Source organism: Plutella xylostella, chromosome 19 (assembly GCF_932276165.1).
Source record: "Plutella xylostella chromosome 19, ilPluXylo3.1, whole genome shotgun sequence".
Classification (NCBI taxonomy): Eukaryota; Metazoa; Arthropoda; class Insecta; order Lepidoptera; family Plutellidae; genus Plutella; species Plutella xylostella.
This window is the reverse complement of record NC_063999.1, coordinates 3608905-3629028: the sequence shown is the minus strand read 5'-3', so window position 1 is coordinate 3629028 and position 20124 is coordinate 3608905. Positions and strand designations below refer to the sequence as shown.

At 41.8% G+C, this 20124-nt stretch overlaps 3 protein-coding genes across 4 annotated transcripts; 2 read left to right on the top strand and 1 right to left on the bottom strand.

Moving 5' to 3' along the window:
- Positions 1-41: 41 nt before the first annotated feature.
- On the bottom strand, positions 42-12595 carry LOC105391435 (SAGA-associated factor 29). The gene is made up of 7 exons (XM_038105762.2): positions 12438-12595; positions 12249-12357; positions 7470-7616; positions 6640-6765; positions 4637-4861; positions 3060-3317; positions 42-406 (listed from the first exon to the last, which is right to left on the bottom strand). Exons 2-7 carry the CDS (start codon positions 12285-12287, stop codon positions 314-316), a joined length of 888 nt encoding a protein of 295 aa, XP_037961690.1. The 5' UTR covers positions 12288-12357; positions 12438-12595; the 3' UTR covers positions 42-313.
- On the top strand, positions 963-2214 carry LOC125489975. The gene is made up of 2 exons (XM_048627839.1): positions 963-1095; positions 1436-2214. Exons 1-2 carry the CDS (start codon positions 1077-1079, stop codon positions 2086-2088), a joined length of 672 nt encoding a protein of 223 aa, XP_048483796.1. The 5' UTR covers positions 963-1076; the 3' UTR covers positions 2089-2214.
- A 254-nt stretch (positions 12596-12849) lies between the features above and the next one.
- Positions 12850-18174, top strand: LOC105391434 (polyadenylate-binding protein 2-B). 2 transcript variants are annotated; one of them, XM_048627838.1, is made up of 7 exons: positions 12850-13025; positions 13138-13292; positions 14029-14179; positions 14457-14589; positions 14801-14930; positions 15215-15354; positions 17650-18174. In XM_048627838.1, the coding sequence occupies exons 2-7, from the start codon at positions 13200-13202 to the stop codon at positions 17687-17689; spliced, it is 687 nt and encodes a 228-aa protein (XP_048483795.1). In that variant the 5' UTR covers positions 12850-13025; positions 13138-13199; the 3' UTR covers positions 17690-18174. The 2 variants fall into 2 exon arrangements, with proteins under 2 accessions (XP_048483795.1, XP_048483794.1); XM_048627837.1 differs by having other exon boundaries at positions 12851-13060; positions 17650-18172.
- The last annotated feature ends 1950 nt before the right edge of the window (positions 18175-20124 follow it).

Below are 20124 nucleotides of genomic sequence, written 5' to 3'. Positions count from 1 at the left end.
TGGTCACCCAAGTAGCTCTCCTAAAGTTTTATACGGGAATAGGCGTGAGTACGGCTGCCAAAAAATAATTGTTCTGCTCAATGATTTCAAAAGGATGCGCCCGTCTGAAAATTTTGTATATGACAGATATATGAGATTTTGGGGCCAGCGCGAGGGTGCAAATTTTATAGAGCTGTTGGGCTTGTCCTTACGCTTGTAATATACACATCAATGGCTCCGTTGCAATACAGTACTACAATATCTTGCCAGGCTGTAGGTGAAGTTACGTTTATACGGTGGCGTCGTCTAGTGACGGCGAGACGGGCGGCGCGGGTCAGGGGGCGCGGCCCTTGCCCTCCTTGATGGCGATCACGTAGCGCTGCGCCACTCGTTCTGCTGGGGAGTACCCGTCTGCGTAGGACGAGTCCTGGGGACAATGGATAACGTTTCTTATTTTACTTCTTAGCGTGTCGTAACGACGTAGATTTCGACTAATTAGGCAGCCAAAAACCGGTTTTCCGAAAATCAATCTAATGATAAATTAACCATTTACTCAGGTAGTACACAGTTCCAGGAATGCAACGGTACCCGTCCCATCGCACATACGTAGATTTCGACTAATTAACACACACACACACGCACTCACGCCTTGTACTAATGTACTCCCTTGCGGGGTAGGCAGAGGTGCGTTGCTGCACCCACTTTTCGCCAGAGTGTTATGTTAGTCCCAATGTAATAGGGGGCGGGCCTATTGCCATTTTTCGGGCACATCCAAGACCCGAGAACAAATATCTGTGTTTAAACAAATAATCTGCCCCAGCCGGGAATCGAACCCGGGACCATTGGCTCAGTAGTCAGGTCACTAACCACTACGCCATTCGGTCGTCGGTTCGACTAATTAGGCGGCCAAAAACCGGTTTTCCGAAAATCAATCAATAAATTAACCATTTACTCAGGTAGTACACAGTTCCAGGAATGCAACGGTAGTCGGAATTCGATAGTCGCTTAACGTGCACGTGTCTGTTCTCGACGCTCCTAAACTTACAACTTTTGTAAAGTGTGTATTCGTTTTTAAAATAATTGTTTTCGTGACAGTGATGGATTGCAATACTTCAGGTAAGAACCTACAATGTTTTTCAACAGTTGGTTTTCATTTTCCTTTTCATACTTTTGACTTGTCATTCTTGTCAACGATTGTTCTAACAAAAATGAAATATTTTTGTATTTTTAATTTGAATGAGGTCTTTTAACTTACTTCAAGGTTCGTCCGAGCAATAATTTATATATTATTCAATACTGTACTGTACTTACATATTGTTCTGTATAACAACAAATAAAATAGCCGCGGAAACCCGCGCTTTTAAAAATCAAGAACATTTTAATATTATGTGTCAAAATTGAGCAAAATATTATGTTCGTTCTATTTTGTATTAAATAGTTTTTGCTTTTGTTTTAGGTGTGTCTGGTGCCACGGGTACTAAAGTAGTGACACGAAAATACTTGTTTGACCAGATACAAGGCCAAAATTTACCAAGTTTTAGTGAAAAACTCGATTATTATGAAGAGTTTCTTTTGTTTCGCTATGGAGACACAGAAAATGATAAAAAGAGTTTTAAGAAAATATTTTCATATGTGAAAACAGAATTGAAGAAAAGATGGACGAAAGCTAATAAACACAAAGAAGTTTTCCTTAAAAACCAAGATTGGTTAGAAGGAACTTTTGAGATCCCAATAGAGTCGCGCTCTCCTCAAGGTAGACCACCTAAATCTTTTGAAGATTTAAGTGAGCACAGCAAAAGAAGGAAAACGAAAGAAACTTTGGGCCCTGACGTCGTTGTCCACGCTGCACAGTCGGTTTTACAATGTACGGGGCACAGAGATGCTTCAAAAGTTCATAAAGAAATTCCCAATTCGCCTACACGAGCCAGCACAGTCAACAACGACGACGAAGTATCACCTCCACTGACGCCTCTGCAAGCACTCCAAATGTACGTTGAAGCCGATCTTTCTAGACGGCAATACGAAATAATAAGGGCAACAAACCCAAAACATTTCCCTTCCTACGTTCTTTTAGTAAAGGCGAAAAAAGAATGTCAACCGCCAGAATAACATGGATTCATAAGTGTAACGGCTACTTCCGGTACTTTGATAATTTGATTTTTGTGAAAATGAATATATGTTTTAGTGTAAAAATGTTGTTTAAAATCAATAAAAAAAATTGTTTTGTATCAAAAAGGGTTTATTTTAATTTCATATTGTACGTTTAACTAATTTCAAGCTAAAAATATTTTTGGTGAGAGCGGTGGTGGCGTATGGATAAGGCCTCGTCCTCTCAATCGAGAGGTCGTGGGTTCAAATCCTGGCCTGTACCAATGAATTATTTTAATTGTGTTTTCAATTAAGGAGTTTAAGTACAATAATACCACGTGCTATTACGGTGATGGAAAATATCGTGAGGAAACCTGCACATCTAGATTCTAGATGAGTAACCTAAGTGCATTGTGCTTATGCCAAAACGACGATATGGTACGCAACCTATCACGTGAGTACAAATGTGCTGCGAAAAGTGGGTGGCTCGCTTGTGAGCCACCTCTGACTACCCCTTCGGGGATTACAGTTGTGAGTGCATATTATGTATATTATATACATTATAACAAAAAAAAAACACGCACTCACGCCTTGTACTAATGTACTCCCTTGCGGGGTAGGCAGAGGTGCATTGCTGCACCCACTTTTCGCCAGAGTGTTGTTAGTCCCAATGTAATAGGGGGCGGGCGGGCAAATATCTGCCCCAGCCGGGAATCGAACCCGGGACCATCGGCTCAGTAGTCAGGGTCACTAACCACTACGCCGTTCGGTCGCGGTCGGTACGCGTAGTGGTTATATACATTATTTGGCCGCCTAAATAGTTGAAATCTACGTGTTTGCAACGCATAAGGTGGTCGGGGGTTTGTCACTGTTGTGCAAGGATTAATAAGCCGATAACATAGTTTACAGATACCTACGGGGTGAAAAATGTCTTTCAGGAACTTCAAACTTTCAATCCCTCCAAGTTGTTTCACGATATTTGTACAACTTACCTCAAACAGCACCTCATACGGATCAGCGGCACTGCTCGGCAGTCTATTCACGACTGCTCTATAGAAGCACGTGGTCTGAGGATACAGGGCCATGACGACCGCGCCTTTCGGAAACAGCGCGTATTCATCCGTCCTGGGGTCCGCGCGCATGAGCGGGAGAGGGACGACGCGACGTTTGGACAGCACGTGCCGGTTCTTCTGCTCCTCGTCTATGTCGTCCACTTCGTACTTGCCTTGCGCCGGCAGCCAGCTCACTACCTGCAATGGAATGAACATTAGTTAGGTGAAGGTTTTGTGGGTTTAAGTTATTGACTGCAGCACATATTATTCGTGGTTTGACATCACTAGCGCAGGCCGTTGTTGTTACCGGAACTGTTTGATACCGTCCATTTTAGTTGGGTTTTCTTATGTTTTCTCAATATTTTGGGTGATATAAGTGTTAAGCCCACTTTGAGATTTACCCTCAAATTCATAGAACGTATTGTAAGTTTAAATGACTTTGGAACAAACGAGATTCGACTCTTTATGTCAGTGATAAAGTTAAAATTTGTATATCACAACATCAATTTTACCCTCTGAACACTTGGTCCGACTGCTTAGTCCGACTGATCGGACCAAGTGAACTTTTTTTTCCTATTGGTTCGATTAATGAATCGGACTATCATTACTACTTTGAAATTAGAACTTATGGTCCGCCTGATCGGACCAAGGAGTCGGAGTCGGACAGAAAGAACTAAAACTTTTAGAATAGAATAGAACAGAATAGAACAGAATAGAACAGAATAGAATAGAATAGAATAGTGAGACAACTTTTAGAAATCAAACAAAACTTTATTCGGAACTTTAGGTAACTTAAGAAAAAAAAAACATAAACTAAAAAAAAACTAAGCACAACAAAAAGCCTGTCTAAAATGCATTTTCTAAGCAGGTTTAATAACCTTTACTGATAAGTTTATTCTAAGGAGTACAAAATTACAAAGCAATAAAGTAGCAAAAGAATTGTAGCTTTGTCTACAGCTATACCTTTTTTGCCATCAAATTTAATTAAAGAGGGTTGGGGATATATCCTTAACGATATACACTTACGGCGATATGGCTCGCGACCTATCACGTGAGTACAAATGTACAGCGAAAAGCGGGTGAGTCGTGAGCATAATATGTATGTACCTAGGTATGTATCATTTGCACTTTGATGTTCCAGGCTTCGTCAAATTGAAAAAAACCGGGGACTAAGCAGAGAGGACAAAGTGGACTCACGTTTCCTACTCGTCCGATGATTCGGATCAATAGTTCATTTGATCCGATCGGTCGGACAAAGTGGACTCACTTTTCCTATTCATCCGATGATTCGAACCAATAGGAAAAAAAAGTTCACTTGGTCCGATCAGTCGGACTAAGAAGTCGGACCAAGTGTTCAGAGGGCAATTTTAAACCTATTGTAAAGTGTCAAAAAGCTCTATGAACCAGCATTTGGGGGTTATTGTATAACACTCCAACAACACCTGTCTCTCAGAAACGCTCACCATAGAGTCGCCACATTCACGCTAGCAGTAGACATATTAGTCACCTCAACTCACCTCAGCCAGTATCCAGTTGTCCTCATTGTCAGCAGACCTGACCCGGGCGGCCACGGCGTCCCCCGCGCGCGCCACGTGGCCCGCCTCGGCCGGCACCGCGCCGCACAGCGGGGGCGCGCGCTGCCCCACTCCGCTCACGTGCAGGGGCAGGTACTGGGCCGAGCTGAGCAGCATCTTCATGAGCGCGCCGCAGCCGATGGTCTCTTTGTTGCCGGCGTGCCGGGCCTGTGGACGAAAAGGAAGTAAAGCTGACGTTAATGGCGATAAATGAGGGTGTTGTATACAGGGTGTCCCAAAAGTCAACGTCATCCAAAACAAAAATATCGAGTAATGCTGTATGTTTAAAAAAAACACGGTTTTCAAAGTCATAAAAGGTAATCGTATTTTTTTATAAACAACTTTGACTCTACATACTGTAAAAAAAATATACAACGCAAACCTGGCACCTTATTTGAAAAGATTGCTCATTTAATGCAGTTTCCAAAATGGTATAAAACGTTGCTATTGTTTCAATTAACAAAAAAGTTATTTCTATTTTAGTACAAAACGACCTCGATGTAAATTGTTTGAAGGAAATTTATCTGACTGAATTTATTAAGGGTAAGTCATGTTGGAATGAGTAAAAGTAAAATAGGTGGTGGGGTCAGCCGTGGCAACATAGATGACGCAAAAATAGCTAAAAACTTACCAAACTCTTATAAAACATATTTTGCGTTTTTTACGCCTTATTGAAAAAAAACAAACATTTATTGACTTTTATTTTTATTTCTCAAAATTATAACACCACATAATTATATTAAGTACATAATCAGCAAAAAATAATACTCATTAATGGGCATAATCATAATTTAGAGAGTTTGGTTTTGTTTAAAAATAACTTTAAAATAAATAACAAGTAATTAGAGGTAATGCTAATGACAAACTGATCTGTCCCTTTTTTGGATACTGTGGGTGTACAATGTACATGTGTAAGCGTTTTACTTGTACAATATCACACATTAGCACTACTCAGGAATGTACGTTACCATGCGCTACATTTATGGGGAATGTGGAGTTGCTATAGTCCACTTTTTTAGAGAAAGATACTCAAAATGCGTTTTTTTCATTAACTGTGACAACGTTGTCTCTTCTCCCACTCCCGGCCACACCACCTATTTTACTTTTACTCATTCCAACATGACTTACCCTTAATAAATTCAGTCAGATAAATTTCCTTCAAACAATTTTACATCGAGGTCGTTTTGTACTAAAATAGCAATAACTTTTTTGTTAATTGAAACAATAGCAACGTTTTATACCATTTTGGAAACTGCATTAAATGAGCAATCTTTTCAAATAAGGTGCCAGGTTTGCGTGGTATATTTTTTTTACAGTATGTAGAGTCAAAGTTGTTTATAAAAAAATACGATTACCTTTTATGACTTTGAAAATCGTGTTTTTTTTAAACATACAGCATTACTCGATATTTTTTTTTACTGCGATCAATAGCAGGCCTATACAGGGTGATGCAACACCAAACAAATTCTAACAATATGGATTTTTGTACTGGCGGCACGCAAAAAAAAGATCCAAGGTGTCGATTTTCAGCAAATTTATAAAAGTGTCAATATCTCGAAAATTATCGAGTTTTTACTAAGGTCATATTGTGAAATTCTGGCCTCTCATGAGCTGACCTATCAGCCCTTTAAGGGATGACGTTGACTTTTGGGACACCCTGTATATAGTAGCTAGATTTCATCAGTAATTACACCCAAGAAGAAGACAATAATTTAAGAGACAAACATTATACCAAATCAAAATGATTTATCATATAGTGTCCTCTTAGGCATGGACACTAAGATAAGCACAGACTGCACAATGATCATACATAACTGAATAGTGGATTCACTGTACATCATTTAGAAGAAAAGAGATTAGAGTTAGTTTTCCATGACAATTAAAACATGAACTCTTTTACTGCCACATTCACCTAGAAATTACAAACATACTGTCTGTGATCTCACCTGAATCCGTCTCTCATTCTTGATGGCTCTGATCTCGTAGATGCGAGACAGCGCTGCCCGGAGCACTCTCTCTTCCTGCTCTGCAGCAGACAAGCCCGCTTTGTACAGAGTTTTTAGCTGCATTTGCTGAAAGAAAAAACCAAAAAAATATCACTCAAATGCAGGTTGACTGGCAGAAAATGCTTTTAGCATTAATTCAACCTTTATACTTTAAAAAAAAAAACACGCACTGACGCCTTGTACTAATGTACTCCCTTACGGGGTAGGCAGAGGTGCATTGCTGCACCCACTTTTCGCCAGAGTGTTATGTTAGTCCCAATGTAATAGGGGGCGGGCCTATTGCCATTTTACGGGCACATCCAAGACCCGAGAACAAATATCTGTGTTTAAACAAATATCTGCCCCAGCTGGGATTCGAACCCGGGACCATCGACGCAGTAGTCAGGGTCACTAACCACTACGCCATTCGGTCGTCTTTTATTTGTAATATTTGTACAATAAAGAGTTAAATAAAATAAAAATTTAAAAAATGCCTGCACACAAAAAATTCTGTGCAAAACAGAAAAAGAGACTAACAAAGAGACATCCAATATTAATTTAGCTTAGATCAAAAGCTATGTATACAGGGTGTTGAAAAATTGGTATACTAAGCCGAAACCTACATGTACAGCATGTTATATCTAAGCCCGAAACTGAAATCAGAATTTGGAAATTCGCGAAAAAAAAAAAAAATTTCCATAGTAAAAGTCATGTGACCAACAAAGTTTCTATGGAAAATGATTTTTTTTTTGCTTAGTATACCCTTTTTGCAACACCCTGTATAAATCAACCTGTTGTGAAGATCCTGAGGAGTCCTCAGAGGCACTCGGTGAGTCAGCGGCTTTCTCAGCACGGAGTATGGAGTCAATGCACTGTTCATTGCGGTTCCTCTCAGCCTCAATGTCATAAATGAGACGGTGTAGAGATCTTAGCCTCTCCTGTAAGTTAAAAGAAATTCTACAATCTTTGAATGTTCTGAGTTCTGACAAAAAGAACAAAGCAGAAAGAATAGCATAATTTGTAATCTACTGTCCAACTTAAAGTTGGTGATATGAGAAATATAGAGTATTGTGGCACCCCTTTGGAGAGATCCAGATTCCAGCTGTGAACAAATCATTACCAGAAGATGATGACGATAATTCTTTATGTACCATGGGTGTCATAGAGAAAGGATTAGGTATATGTGATGGAACTCCTAACTGCCAAGGGTGCATTTAGAAATTGTTGAATTGTGCGGGGTGCACCTATTCTGGTTGAGGGAAGTACGGCGGGCAGGGATCAGGAATGAAAGACTTCTATTCTGTTCACCAGTCAGGAAGTGAGAGAGCTAGAGCTGTTGCTTGCTTGTTCTTCTTGTTCTTTCTTCGCTGTTTGCTTTTTAACTGAATGCCTGTGAGGCGCAAGCGTCGCCTTTTATACCATTCTCTATCGAATATAGAAATCTCTCGAAAACTGTGGAATGCTATGGAGAGTTCCGGAATGTACTAGAATCTTCTAGTCTTTCAACGCCATCTGTTGCCAAGTAGAGTAACTGCGTTGTCTGTTATTAGGCTATCGTTCTACTTAGTTATACTATTCCCTACTAGATGGCGCTTGGCCTCCTCACTTCCTGTGACTATTTATTTATTAACAAATCAAGACGCAAAACTATTATTCTTGTCCCGAACATTACTCCCGCCGTGCATTGACGCCGTGGTCGTCATTGCAGATCTCGGTGAGGGACGTCTGGCTCCGCAGGCTCGGGGGGCAGGATGGCCGGCTCGCTCGTCGCTCCCTGTAGGCTCTATCATTAGTTGTTCTCGACGACGGCGGCGGCGGCGGCGCCTGCGGTGGCGCGGCGGTTCTCTTCGTCTGTGGCATTGATCTGTGGCTGTAGTCTGGACCACACTGTGGGGGCGCCCTTTCAGTCTGTGTACATCTCGCGTTGCTATGTTGCCCACGTTCATCTTCGATGCCCATCGCCTGTCGTGGACTGTACTATGATCTTCGATTGAGGCGTGGCGACGGACGGCGTAACGACGACATGAACGCGAGGCTTTGTTTGTTTTGTACACTTGGCGAGAGTACTGGTGGCGCGTCCTTCTAAGTTGCTGTGGGGGCGTGTGGGCTTCAAGAGTGGTTCACGCAGGTCATCTTCACGCGTAGTCTGGCAGTTGACTCTATGGTGTTTCTTGTCCACCATCCTCGTGTGCGCTCCGTGAAGAACCCAGCCTAGAGGCGTGTGTGAGGCGACGGGTTCATCCTGCTGTCCTTGGCGCACCTCGCTCGCGATGAGAAGACGACAATTGTCTTGACCGATGAGGATCTTTGGTCTTGCTGCTTCGTATTGAAGCTGGTGTGCGATGTCACGGAGATGAGCACAATTTCGCAGATCTTCTGATTTCACTGTCTGTGCGGAGAGTCGTATGTTGTCGATGGTCCGCGCCTGGATCGTGTACTGTGCGCGTTCTCCCTGTAGTGTGAGTTTGACGCGGCGAGAACGGCAGGCGTTCATCTTGGTGTCGGCGATGGCGGCTATGTTGAGCGGCTCGATGGGGCCCGTGAGGCCCGCCTGTTTCGCTATGGCCGCGTCTATGAGCGTGACGGTAGAGCCATCGTCGAGCAGAGCGTGCGTGTGTACCTCTCCCGCCGGTCCGACGATCTTGACAGGTAAGATCTTCAGGTACGCGTGTGTTTTGCGCGGCGACCACACCGACGATACTGTTACGCTATTCTTCGTTTCCGTTCTAGTTTCTGTTGATCTTCGAAAGTGCAGCAATCTATGATGGAAGTAATTACAGCCATCTTCTCCGCAGCGGATTCGCTTGCAACTGTGGGTTTTATTCTTGTAGCGAAGGCATCGGAAACATAGCCTCTGTGATTTAGCAATTTCCCATCGCGAGTTCACGTCTATTGCTTGGAACTCTGGACACTCAGTGATGTTGTGTCCCTCTGTGACGCAGTGGCGGCATTTTACTATTTTTTCTATGACTGTGGCCGCTGTGGTGTAAGCTCTCTGCATTCTGTTTTGACTGTGCTCTGTGGGTTCTGTCTCTGGCTGTGCGTAGGGCCCGCAGAGGTCGGCTTCTCTCTGTAGAAATCTGGAGAGCTTCAATAGGTCCGGCTCTTCTGTAGTCTGAGTGGCGGCGTAGTCGAACCATCGGTAGCGTATGGCAGGCGTCAGCTTCTCTATCGTGATCTTCGTGGCCTCCGGGCTGTAGAGGTAGTGTATGCGGTCGAGAGCGCGCAGACTGGCGACGACGTTGAGCACGCGGCTGGCGAACACGCAGACGTCGCGCGGGTTGTCCGTGAGGCGCGGCAGCGCACGCAGGCGGTCGAGCTCGGACATGGCGATGGAGTCGGGGCGGCCGAAGCGAGACTCCAGGGCGCGCATGATGTCGTCGGCGCGTGCGTTCAATATCAGCAGATTCTCGACTGCTTCCTTGGCTCTTCCTCTTAGACTTCGTCGTAGTCTTGCCACGTTGTCTGTCTCGGTGAAGCTATCGGCTGTTTCATAGAAGCTCGCACGGAACGGCAGCCACTCGTGATGTGAGCCGGCGAATATAGGTAGCTCCGTGTGGTAGCGTGGCGTGGCTCGTTGTTCGGCCTTCGCGGCGAGTGCTATTGCGGATGCCAGCTCGGAGATGTTGATCTGTTGTGGCTGGCTCGCAGCGACGTCCCGCGGTTGGCTTCTTGACTGTAGGGCTTCATAGTAGGTACCCGCTTGTGGGTACGATGAGTGAAGCGGCAGCACGGGGTCAGTCGGGTAGGCCGCGGCGGCGGTGGCGGCTGCATCGGGGGCGGCCGCGGCGACGGGGGCGGCGTGTGCAGGCGCGGCGGCAGTGGCGGCTGCGACGACGGGGGCGGCGTGTGCAGGCGCGGCGACGGGGGCAGCCGCGGCGGCGGCGACGGGGGCGGCGTGTGCAGGCGCGGCGGCAGTGGCGGCTGCGACGACGACGGGGGCGGCCGCGGCGGCGACGATGACAGGGGCGGCAGCAACGGGGGCGACACCGGCGGGGGCGCAGGGCGCAGGCGGCGGAGCTTGTAGCTGTGGTGGCACTCCCGTTTGATCCAGCCACTCTTCTACTTTCCAACTTTCAGACGCGTATTCCGACTGCTCTTCATCTTCGACTTCACTACTTTCTGCTTCCAAGACGGCGATGCGTGCGGCGGCGAGCTCGAGTTGTATTCTCAGCATCTCTTCCTTGGCTCGAGCTATTCGCAGCGCACGCGCAGACTTGCTACTCTTCGACTTGCACTTCTGTGACGACGAGGCGGCGAGCTGAGGTTTCTGTGCGACAGCAGCGGCGGCAGTGGTGAGAGCTTCTGCTCCGACCTTCTTCACGGCAGCGGAAGAGGTTTCTGTGGGGGTGGCGGAGACAGAAGCGGCGGCGGCACCAACAGCGGCAGGCCCAGCGGCATCGGCGGCGGCCTCGGTAGCGGCAGCGACAGCGGCGTCGGCACCGGCAGCAGCTTCGGCGGCGGCAGCGGCTTCGGCGGCGGCAGCGGCGACGGCGGCGGCTCTCGTGGTGATCGGCATTCTTGATCCGACTTCCTGCAACGACGAAGTATCCGGCTCGAAGGACCAAATGTGCGGGGTGCACCTATTCTGGTTGAGGGAAGTACGGCGGGCAGGGATCAGGAATGAAAGACTTCTTAATGTTCACCAGTCAGGAAGTGAGAGAGCTAGAGCTGTTGCTTTGCTTGTTCTTCTTCTTGTTTTCCTTTTCGCTTTTGCCTTTTAACTGATTTTCACTGTTAGAACTGTTTTGTTCTCTGTTTACTATTTAACTGATTTCACTGTTAGAACTGTTTTGTTCTCTATTTACTATTACACTGATTCTGTGAGGCGTTAGCGTCGCCTTTTATACCATTCTCTATCGAATATAGAAATCTCTCGAAAACTGTGGAATGCTATGGAGAGTTCCGGAATGTACTAGAATCTTCTAGTCTTTCAACGCCATCTGTTGCCAAGTAGAGTAACTGCGTTGTCTGTTATTAGGCTATCGTTCTACTTAGTTATACTATTCCCTACTAGATGGCGCTTGGCCTCCTCACTTCCTGTGACTATTTATTTATTAACAAATCAAGACGCAAAACTATTATTCTTGTCCCGAACATGAATATAGAATAGATATATAGATAGAATATTCTTTATTTGCACACAAACTTACATAACTTAGATCAGATTTAATAGGATATCTATATTTAAGTCAGAAATAATAAAACAGAGCTCCGAAAACAAGACAGCAACAGGAAGTTAAAAGAGTTAAATACTAAGAAAGTATTCCTTTAACATTCTTTTAAATGAAGCCAATGATGGTGGATATCTAATGGGAGATCATTCCACAAAGTGATCGCCTGTATAGTAAAACGAGTTACTGTAGAATTTTGTGGAATGGGGAGGAATATTTAGTTGTAAGTTGTGGGCAGAGCGCAGTGTACGGTTGTGAGATTCGTACCGGAACTGAAAGCGCTCTTTAAGATAAGCCGGGTATGATGGGTTAAACAGTATTGAATACAAGAGAGAAAGGATGTGGGTATTCCGGCGGAGGCCGGTAATTGTAAGTAATTTACAAACATTTACTCACCTGTACTTGCTGGGCAGCAACATCAGCCGTCAGCGGCATATTTGTGGGATATTTTAGCAAATGAATAACTCAGATAGACGACGTGTAACCAACAAATGCACACGAATATCTGAAAATAAGTTTTGGGTAAGTACCAGAAGGACATTTTTTTTCGTAAGAGTTAAAACTTCGGGTAGGTTACATACATACCAGTAAAAATAGTTTAAACTGTAGGCTAGAATACATCTGTACCGTCTTGCCTGTTTATTTTTCCATCTTTTCTGAAGAAAGATTAAAATTAATTATTTGTTTACAAAATTACAAACGCAAACCAAAATGATGAAAAATTTCATTTTTTTTTATTGTCTGTGGTTCAAGGTTCGAGTCAAGGATTCGTAATTTTACTCTGTGGTTACTTGCTACAAATCTTTTTTTAGAAAAAGTAATAAGAAAAGTAATAAGTTTAGTAAATAAAATAAGTAAATAAGCCGAATCACGGCTTTCAGTTATTTTTGCCATGGCGACACTTTGTAACGTCATCGGTTGAAAAATACCAAGAATTTTTAAAATTATTTTTCTGAGGACATGAAGCAGTACCGCTTTTTCATAGACAAGCTAGAATTTATAAAAAGTAAAACTGTCAGTCGTCGATTGTTTGGTGTTTTCTAAATTTTGCGATTTTTATTTGCGAAAACCGAATCTTAAAATATCGGGACAATTATGAGACATTTATGAAGTTATGAATATAACAGTGAAAGTGGAGAAATTCAGGAAGCTTTTCCTGTATATATTTCAGAAGTAGGTCATTGCCTTCGTAACGGAATTGGTTACCGGTACGTCAGATAGCTTCTTCGTAATCAACAAATTTATAGCTTGGTTATTAGTGTGTTTACATGAATACCCTTTCCAGGACCCAAGTGGAGTGCTCAGATACGCTGTGTATGCGATTTATGATATCGGAAGAAAGTGGAAATGGCAGAAAATGATGATTATTTAGATTCGATTGACAACAATCACCTCGACGGCACCAACGGATCCTTGAACATGACCGACAACAGCCTCGCCGTGAGTGTTTACGTCTATTATGAACTGCGGCTTGGGCGGGAACCGCTTGGTAGTAATAATGCTGAAATTTGCGCACAAAACAAGCTTTTATACTTAACTAATGGTAGAACAACAGTTTGAATTATGGTCCACTTTTAGACTTGGGTTATGTTATTAATCTCCTACGTGGTATTTTTACAATTCAAGCAGTTGATGATTAGTTAGGAATGGACAGAAGTATGCAAGCAATCACAGCATATTTCATTAAAGTAGGTAAACAACAGTGCCTACAACCTACATTTATAGTTTACCTGGAACTAATGACCCAAAATAGTTAAAAACTAAATACAAGACTACTTTATTTTAAATATTTAATTTTGTTATATGGATTCTACTGATTGAATGCAATTATACTACTATCTGTTTACTCATCACTTCCCAGTGTAGTAGTGCAACTAATGCCAACTAATTAGCTACTTAATTAACTAATGATAATCAAAAAAGTTGTAATTTATTAATTATGACTAGGTACTTATAAATCCTATATAATTCAATTTTACCCTTTCTGTCCACCAGTCTTCCTTTTCAACTGTAGTTAAACACTTATTATAAAAGTATAACATCTATCTTCTGTTGTTCAAGGTCTGAATTGCTAGGTAATTTGATATTCTAGGTAACAAATTACATTTGAAATATCAAATTTAATTTAGCCTCACATAGTATCACAAGTTACGGTGTGTTTTCATTGATTGGTCAGGGTGATAACGAGGGTGCGGTGGGCGGCGAGGTCCCCGACCTGGCGGCCATCAAGGCACGAGTGCGGGAGATGGAGGAGGAGGCGGAGAAGCTCAAACAGATGCAGACCGAAGTGGACAAGCAGATGAGCATGGGGAGCCCGCCTGGAATCAGTAAGTCTTTATTTTAAATTCAAACTTTTTGATGTTATGATTTCCGAGAGTTAGGGATGATTTATATTAGAGCCACGTCACGCATGAAACTTCATACAAAAGTGCCCCGGCCCGGACACGGCCCGGTCTAATATAAATCACCCTTATGAGGTTGTGTCATTATCTCCTCTGTCTTTTTCATTCAGACACTAACAACTAATTTGTTGTTTAATTTTATTATAATATGTTTATTATTATATTTTGTCCTTATTAGTAATTTATTTTCCATTATTTGCAGCAAGTCCACTGAACATGTCCATTGAGGAGAAAATAGAAGCCGACAACAGATCAGTGTATGTCGGCAACGTGGACTATGGAGCCACCGCTGAGGAGCTCGAGCAACACTTCCACGGATGTGGATCCATTAATAGGTGGGTGGGGTATTGTTTGTGAAATGTGTCCATAATCAATATCAATAGGAAATCAAGACGGTGTTTGTATTTCTTTCTTTTACTTGGCTCCCTAATTCAAGGCAACAGAGTTATTATAAAACTCGAGAGCAGTCCTATTGAACTATCTAAGTCTTAACAGTAAATAAAAACCTACACAAATGTAATAAATCTATATTTTTTTATATTTCAGGGTTACAATTTTATGTAATAAGTTTGATGGGCATCCTAAAGGGTTTGCCTACATAGAGTTTGGGGACAAAGATAGCGTACAGACTGCAATGGCGATGGACGAGTCATTATTTAGAGGGCGTCAAATTAAGGTTAGTATTATGTTTCATCTCAATTTTCGGAAATCAGGGGATCAGCCTTCCGACTTGCCTAATAACAAATTGATCAATAAGAGCAAGTAGGCTGGGGATGATAAAAACAAATATACAGATTGGATGAACTTATTGATGCAATAAATGATTGAGTATTGAGCATATAAGAAATTTGTTCCCCTCATTCACATGTAATACCCCCTATATACTGTTGTATATTGTGTCTCGCTTGGATCCGAGCTTCGGCATTCCAAAGGTTAATACGTATTTCTTTTACATTCCAGGTGATGCCAAAACGTACTAACAAGCCAGGGCTCTCGTCGACGAACCGGCCGCCGCGGGGCATGCGCGGGCGCGGGCGCTCGTTCCGCGGCGGCGGCTTCTCGCCCTACTACTCGGGCTACCGGCCGTCGCGCCGCGGCAGGTACAACCCTTACTAACACCCGACACCGCCGGTTTCACCATTACAGCACAGCGGGCCGCGCTGCACGGGCCCGTTATCGATGTAGATAAACGTCACTGCATCGCGATACGCCGTAATATCGGCGCTGTGGTTCGTGGCGCATTTAAAGAGTTTATCGACGTTGGTAGAGGACCCGTGCTGCGGGGTCAGGGTCCAGACGTGTGTGATGTGTGAATGAGTGGATTGTGGAGTTTCCGCGGTGTTATGTTGTAAAACTTATACTGTACTAATGTACAATAAGAAAGTTAGGCTGTTGGCTGTTAAATTAATTTCTGACATAGCGACAAGAAGTATGTAGCATTCACAATGCAAATATAGGATTTGTGTCTCGTCTACAGCAATCATGTTACATTTCACAATACGCAACGTGTCACACACGACTGGACCCGCAATTGACTTTTTAAAAGTAATTCAATACAGTTAATCTGTATTCTTTTCATCTTTAATGGATGTTGCCTTCTGACAGACGGCTACAGAAGGTAGCCAGGTGTAGTTTTTAGATATGTGTAATGGTGAAACGGTATTTAGTCTTACTTAGGTACATAAACTACGAGTCTTATTTAGTACATAGCATATGGAAATGCAGCGCTAATGTGCTTCAGTCGTAAATAGCATGCGGCCATTTGCATATGTCAGTATTAGTTAGGCTTGTACTGGACGTCCAAACCGACCCGAGTCCGTTTTCCCATCGATCTCTGGTCTCACACTTCTTGTATGTTTAAGATGAGCAGTTAGCTATATTTGTAAGAGTAATTTAGTGTGCATTTAAATAAGTTTTGTAATTTTCACAGCTCTTAATGAATGGGAGCGAGTTAAACGAATATTGCTAATGGCAGCTCTCATGTTACTGCTTTTGAAGCCTGATGTGGTTGGTTGTGCCTTTCTTGATAGTACAAGTTTTTTACACTCGATTAGAATAATGAAGATCGCTTGTGAAAACGGACTTGGTACGTTTTAGTGTAAATCTGGCCTTATTTGTTTGATCCGTCGGGCGATGTCACCACTGGGTTATTTTATTGGTATTGAATGATTGGGAGTAGTTAATGATTGCATGACTTTATGTTTTCACTGTGCAAACAAATCAACATGACACCATTTTGATTTCCATGGATATATTTATATTTTTCGTTTGTTCAATTGTTTATTTGTTCTCTCGGTGAAAATTTAGCATAAGACTATATCAAATGTAATGTGACGAAGAGATGATTAGTATTTATTTATGTTTTATATACTTTTATAATATGATTTTGGAATTTAATATCTAATTATTGTGAACAAATTGGAAATATTTTTACTTGTGTAACTAATATTCTCTGTAGTTCTCTTTTTATTTTCAACTGTGACATTCATATGCATTATATCAATCAGCCAAAGCAATATGTTTCTTCTTTATTTATCTGTAAGCAGTGGTGACGTCGCGCTTTCTGTAGACTGGCAACGCTCGAAATTGTTACATTAAAAAATCGATTTGTTATGGTTGACATACAAACACCAGAAAAGAAGTATTTATATCCACTTTACAGTATATCAAATAAAACATTTTTGATATTATAATATGTATTTTCAATGTACTTCCTTCTCCTTCGCACTCTATTGCACGTCGCCTATCAACTGAGATGGGGCTTTGACATGAGCGATGAGTTGGCCCGCACCCTGACGTCACTGTCGCTGTATCGGGGCGATACCATGCCAACTACTACTCTATCTCATTCAATATAAGGGTAGTAATGGCGCGGCATCGCTTTGATTCGACAACGATGGTGAACGCCCGAGTCGGGATCCTGACACTAAACTATAGCTATGACAGCGTCGCTAGTATCTAAGGCCCGCTATGCATGTCGTGTGCTGTAGCTGCCTACTCGTATCTCTGTAGTCTTGGCGCTGCTCGGTAAACAGCACTTCTTCAAAGAGTGTATCAACATACTGGACCTATTAGTCGCACTCGTAAGTTAAATGAATCGATAAGTTAGATTGTACCACCGTGGTCAGTCGGGATCTCAGTTGGATTATATTCTTTGTCATCTTCAATCGGTACATAGAAACTACCCCCGTGTTCGTTTTTATTCAAGAACCTCAAAACTGAGGCCCCGCCCGCTCACGTATTGAATGACCGAATTTCTACGGAATGACCGAGCGGAACCAAAAGCTCTTTCATTCACTCTGCCTATAACGTAGAGCCGAAAGCGGTCTATCGATGGTTATTTAAATGTTTCTCTCCTATTTCGTGTACACTAATGCGATGTGCGTTGTTTGCAGAGGGTACAGACGCGGCTCCTATCTGTATTCACCATACTGAGTGCGGTAGAGAGGGGCGCCGCGCGACCGTCGCCCCTAGCGCGCTACTTATAAGGCCCAGTGTCGTAAATCTTAAGTTATTGACTCTGAATCACGATTCTATAATTGAACCACCGTGTGAAGTATTGACACTGATAATGTAGGTTTATAGTGAAAAGCTAGACTAGCAGTAGTATGATGGTGTGTTGTGTCCGCCGATTTAGATATAGCGATGTGTTGAGCCATCCGTCTAACTTAAGAGAAGGGATGATTTTTCAACATTGATCTATGTATAAAATGGATCTGGCGAACAAAAAATAGTGATGGCACTGTCTGATTTTAAGATTAGACAAATACTATATCGCTTTTATTCCCTAGACATAACTGTTTAAAAACCTGCCCTCGGTTAGTAAGGATTTATTTTAATTCTGATTATTTCTCCGTTGATATCCATCCGTTTATACCCTTTGTATTCTGTGTAATTAATGTACCTCTGGAAAGCCTTTATGATATACAATTTAATAACTTAAAACGCCACGCAACGCATCATGGGTCTTACCCTAAGGTCCGGCACCTTAGGGTAAGACCCATGATGCGTTGCGTGGCGTTATCGCAAAGAGACGGTCATTAAGTAATTATGTCTGGGACGGCGACGACGCTACGCACCAATGGGGATGGCCCTTAAAGATGTTGGTTATCTTATTCGTTTCTATAAAGTGAGCGCGAATAGTAATTAGGTACTTTATGTACCCTTTAGCCCTAAGATCTAGTTGTTTAAACTGTAAATTTCGATAAGTATAGGTATTAGTTAGATAGGAAACATTGTATGGCTACATTGTGCATGACTTAGTATACCTAATAAGAAGTTACGAACACAGCCTTTTTTTCATGAAATAATATTTTTGTGTATAATTATGTTATTATCTGCGTAATGAATTAATCTCATAATTGAAGCTAACATAAAAATGTGATTATTACCTAATTGTATTATGTGATGTTGATAACATTACAAAATGCAAAATAATTATATACCTAGGTTCAGCAGAATGCAGTTAGGATTAGGTACTTAGTAATCGAAGAAAAATAAACACGCGAATCTAAATATATTTTTAATGTAAGTACCTAGTACTAGTAAATAATATTAAATATCAATCCATGGATTCTAATATGTACTAAAATTGTTTATATGCCAAGTCCAGTAGGTACCTATCTAAACTATGAACTATTCTCAACTACTTACAATTATTTCTAGAAAAGTTCTATGATCTAGAAAGGTAAAATTATTTCAGTACAAAGTATTTTTTTGTTCCGAATATTCTTTGCACCTACACTTAAATCTAATGATAATTGATATTGCTCCTCTATAGGATTGTAAAATAATGAAGACGTTAACATCTGAAGATAATACATTAGCAATAATTAAGATAATTTTCATTAAGTAGGTAATGCATTATCCCATCGACATTTTAATTTTTTGTATGATGTCCAGCAACATATAATATTGTTCTTTTAATAGTAGGTACAGTAAGGCATATCTAAATGTTACACATGATGCTGTAGGTACTTATATAAATTTGTTAACACAAAAACGAGAGTGTAACATTTATAGAGTGCCTTCATAATGCTTACAGCTGAACACAAAAGAGTAGAGATTAATGTTTTTGGAACTAAACAGATTTAAACCTGGCAATAAAAAAAAATTTGTGATTTGTGGTCTGTTTCAATGGTTTGAATGTCAAACTCGCCCTGTTCCTGTATAAACAAATCGAATTTTGCTTAATTTTGGAGTTTTGTGGATTGTTGAGTTTGTTCACGAAGTGAAAATGAATAAAACCATTCGCAGCGAAGCTAGACAGATGATTTACAGCGTTTACCTACGATGTTTGGCGGAGAATGAGGCTAGAGAAGTATTAGTCAATATATACGATGTTTATGAAAGAGCAGCGTTTTATACTGGTGAGTAGGTACTTAATTTCTAACCATTAACATACATTCCTTATATTTCTTGTAAAAAAGTACTATTTTGATGTAATAGAATGCCTTTCAATGTGTATTTGTTATTCTTATAGAGGTTAGAAAATACTAGTGTCAAACGTTACATGACATCAGGGTCTGGATGCTAATGTTGTCAAAACATCAGGTCTAGATACTTTTTTACTAACCCCCGACTCAAAAAGGGTATCGATAAGTTTTACAGCTGTAGGTGTCTATGTGTGTCGGTCTCTCCGTGTAGAGTACCTATTGTAAAAATATGTGTAAGAATATGTAATGCCGAGTTGCAGCAAGGGACTTTAAGCTAATGTGGACATTAAATCTATGTCTGTCTCTTTCTGTCCGTATACTGTCAAAGCAAGGCAACAATACATTTAATGCCGACATTAACTTAAAGATCCTTTCTGCAACTCAGTGTAAGAGTCGGTATAAATTCTCCAGACATAATAATTTGCAAGTCACTGC

What these genes read in the sequence shown, in the direction of transcription:
- LOC105391435 (XM_038105762.2), bottom strand. Translation starts at nt 12,287, where the DNA reads ATGCCGCTGACGGCTGATGTTGCTGCCCAGCAAGTACAG. An exon ending in AGAATGAGAGACGGATTCAG is followed by an intron (nt 4,862 to 6,639) that starts GTGAGATCACAG and finishes TTTCGTCCACAG; the next exon opens with GCCCGGCACGCCGGCAACAA. An exon ending in ACAACTGGATACTGGCTGAG is followed by an intron (nt 3,318 to 4,636) that starts GTGAGTTGAGGT and finishes ATTCCATTGCAG; the next exon opens with GTAGTGAGCTGGCTGCCGGC.
- LOC105391434 (XM_048627838.1), top strand. Translation starts at nt 13,200, where the DNA reads ATGGCAGAAAATGATGATTATTTAGATTCGATTGACAACAATCACCTC. An exon ending in GGGGAGCCCGCCTGGAATCA is followed by an intron (nt 14,180 to 14,456) that starts GTAAGTCTTTAT and finishes CATTATTTGCAG; the next exon opens with CAAGTCCACTGAACATGTCC. An exon ending in TTAGAGGGCGTCAAATTAAG is followed by an intron (nt 14,931 to 15,214) that starts GTTAGTATTATG and finishes TTTACATTCCAG; the next exon opens with GTGATGCCAAAACGTACTAA.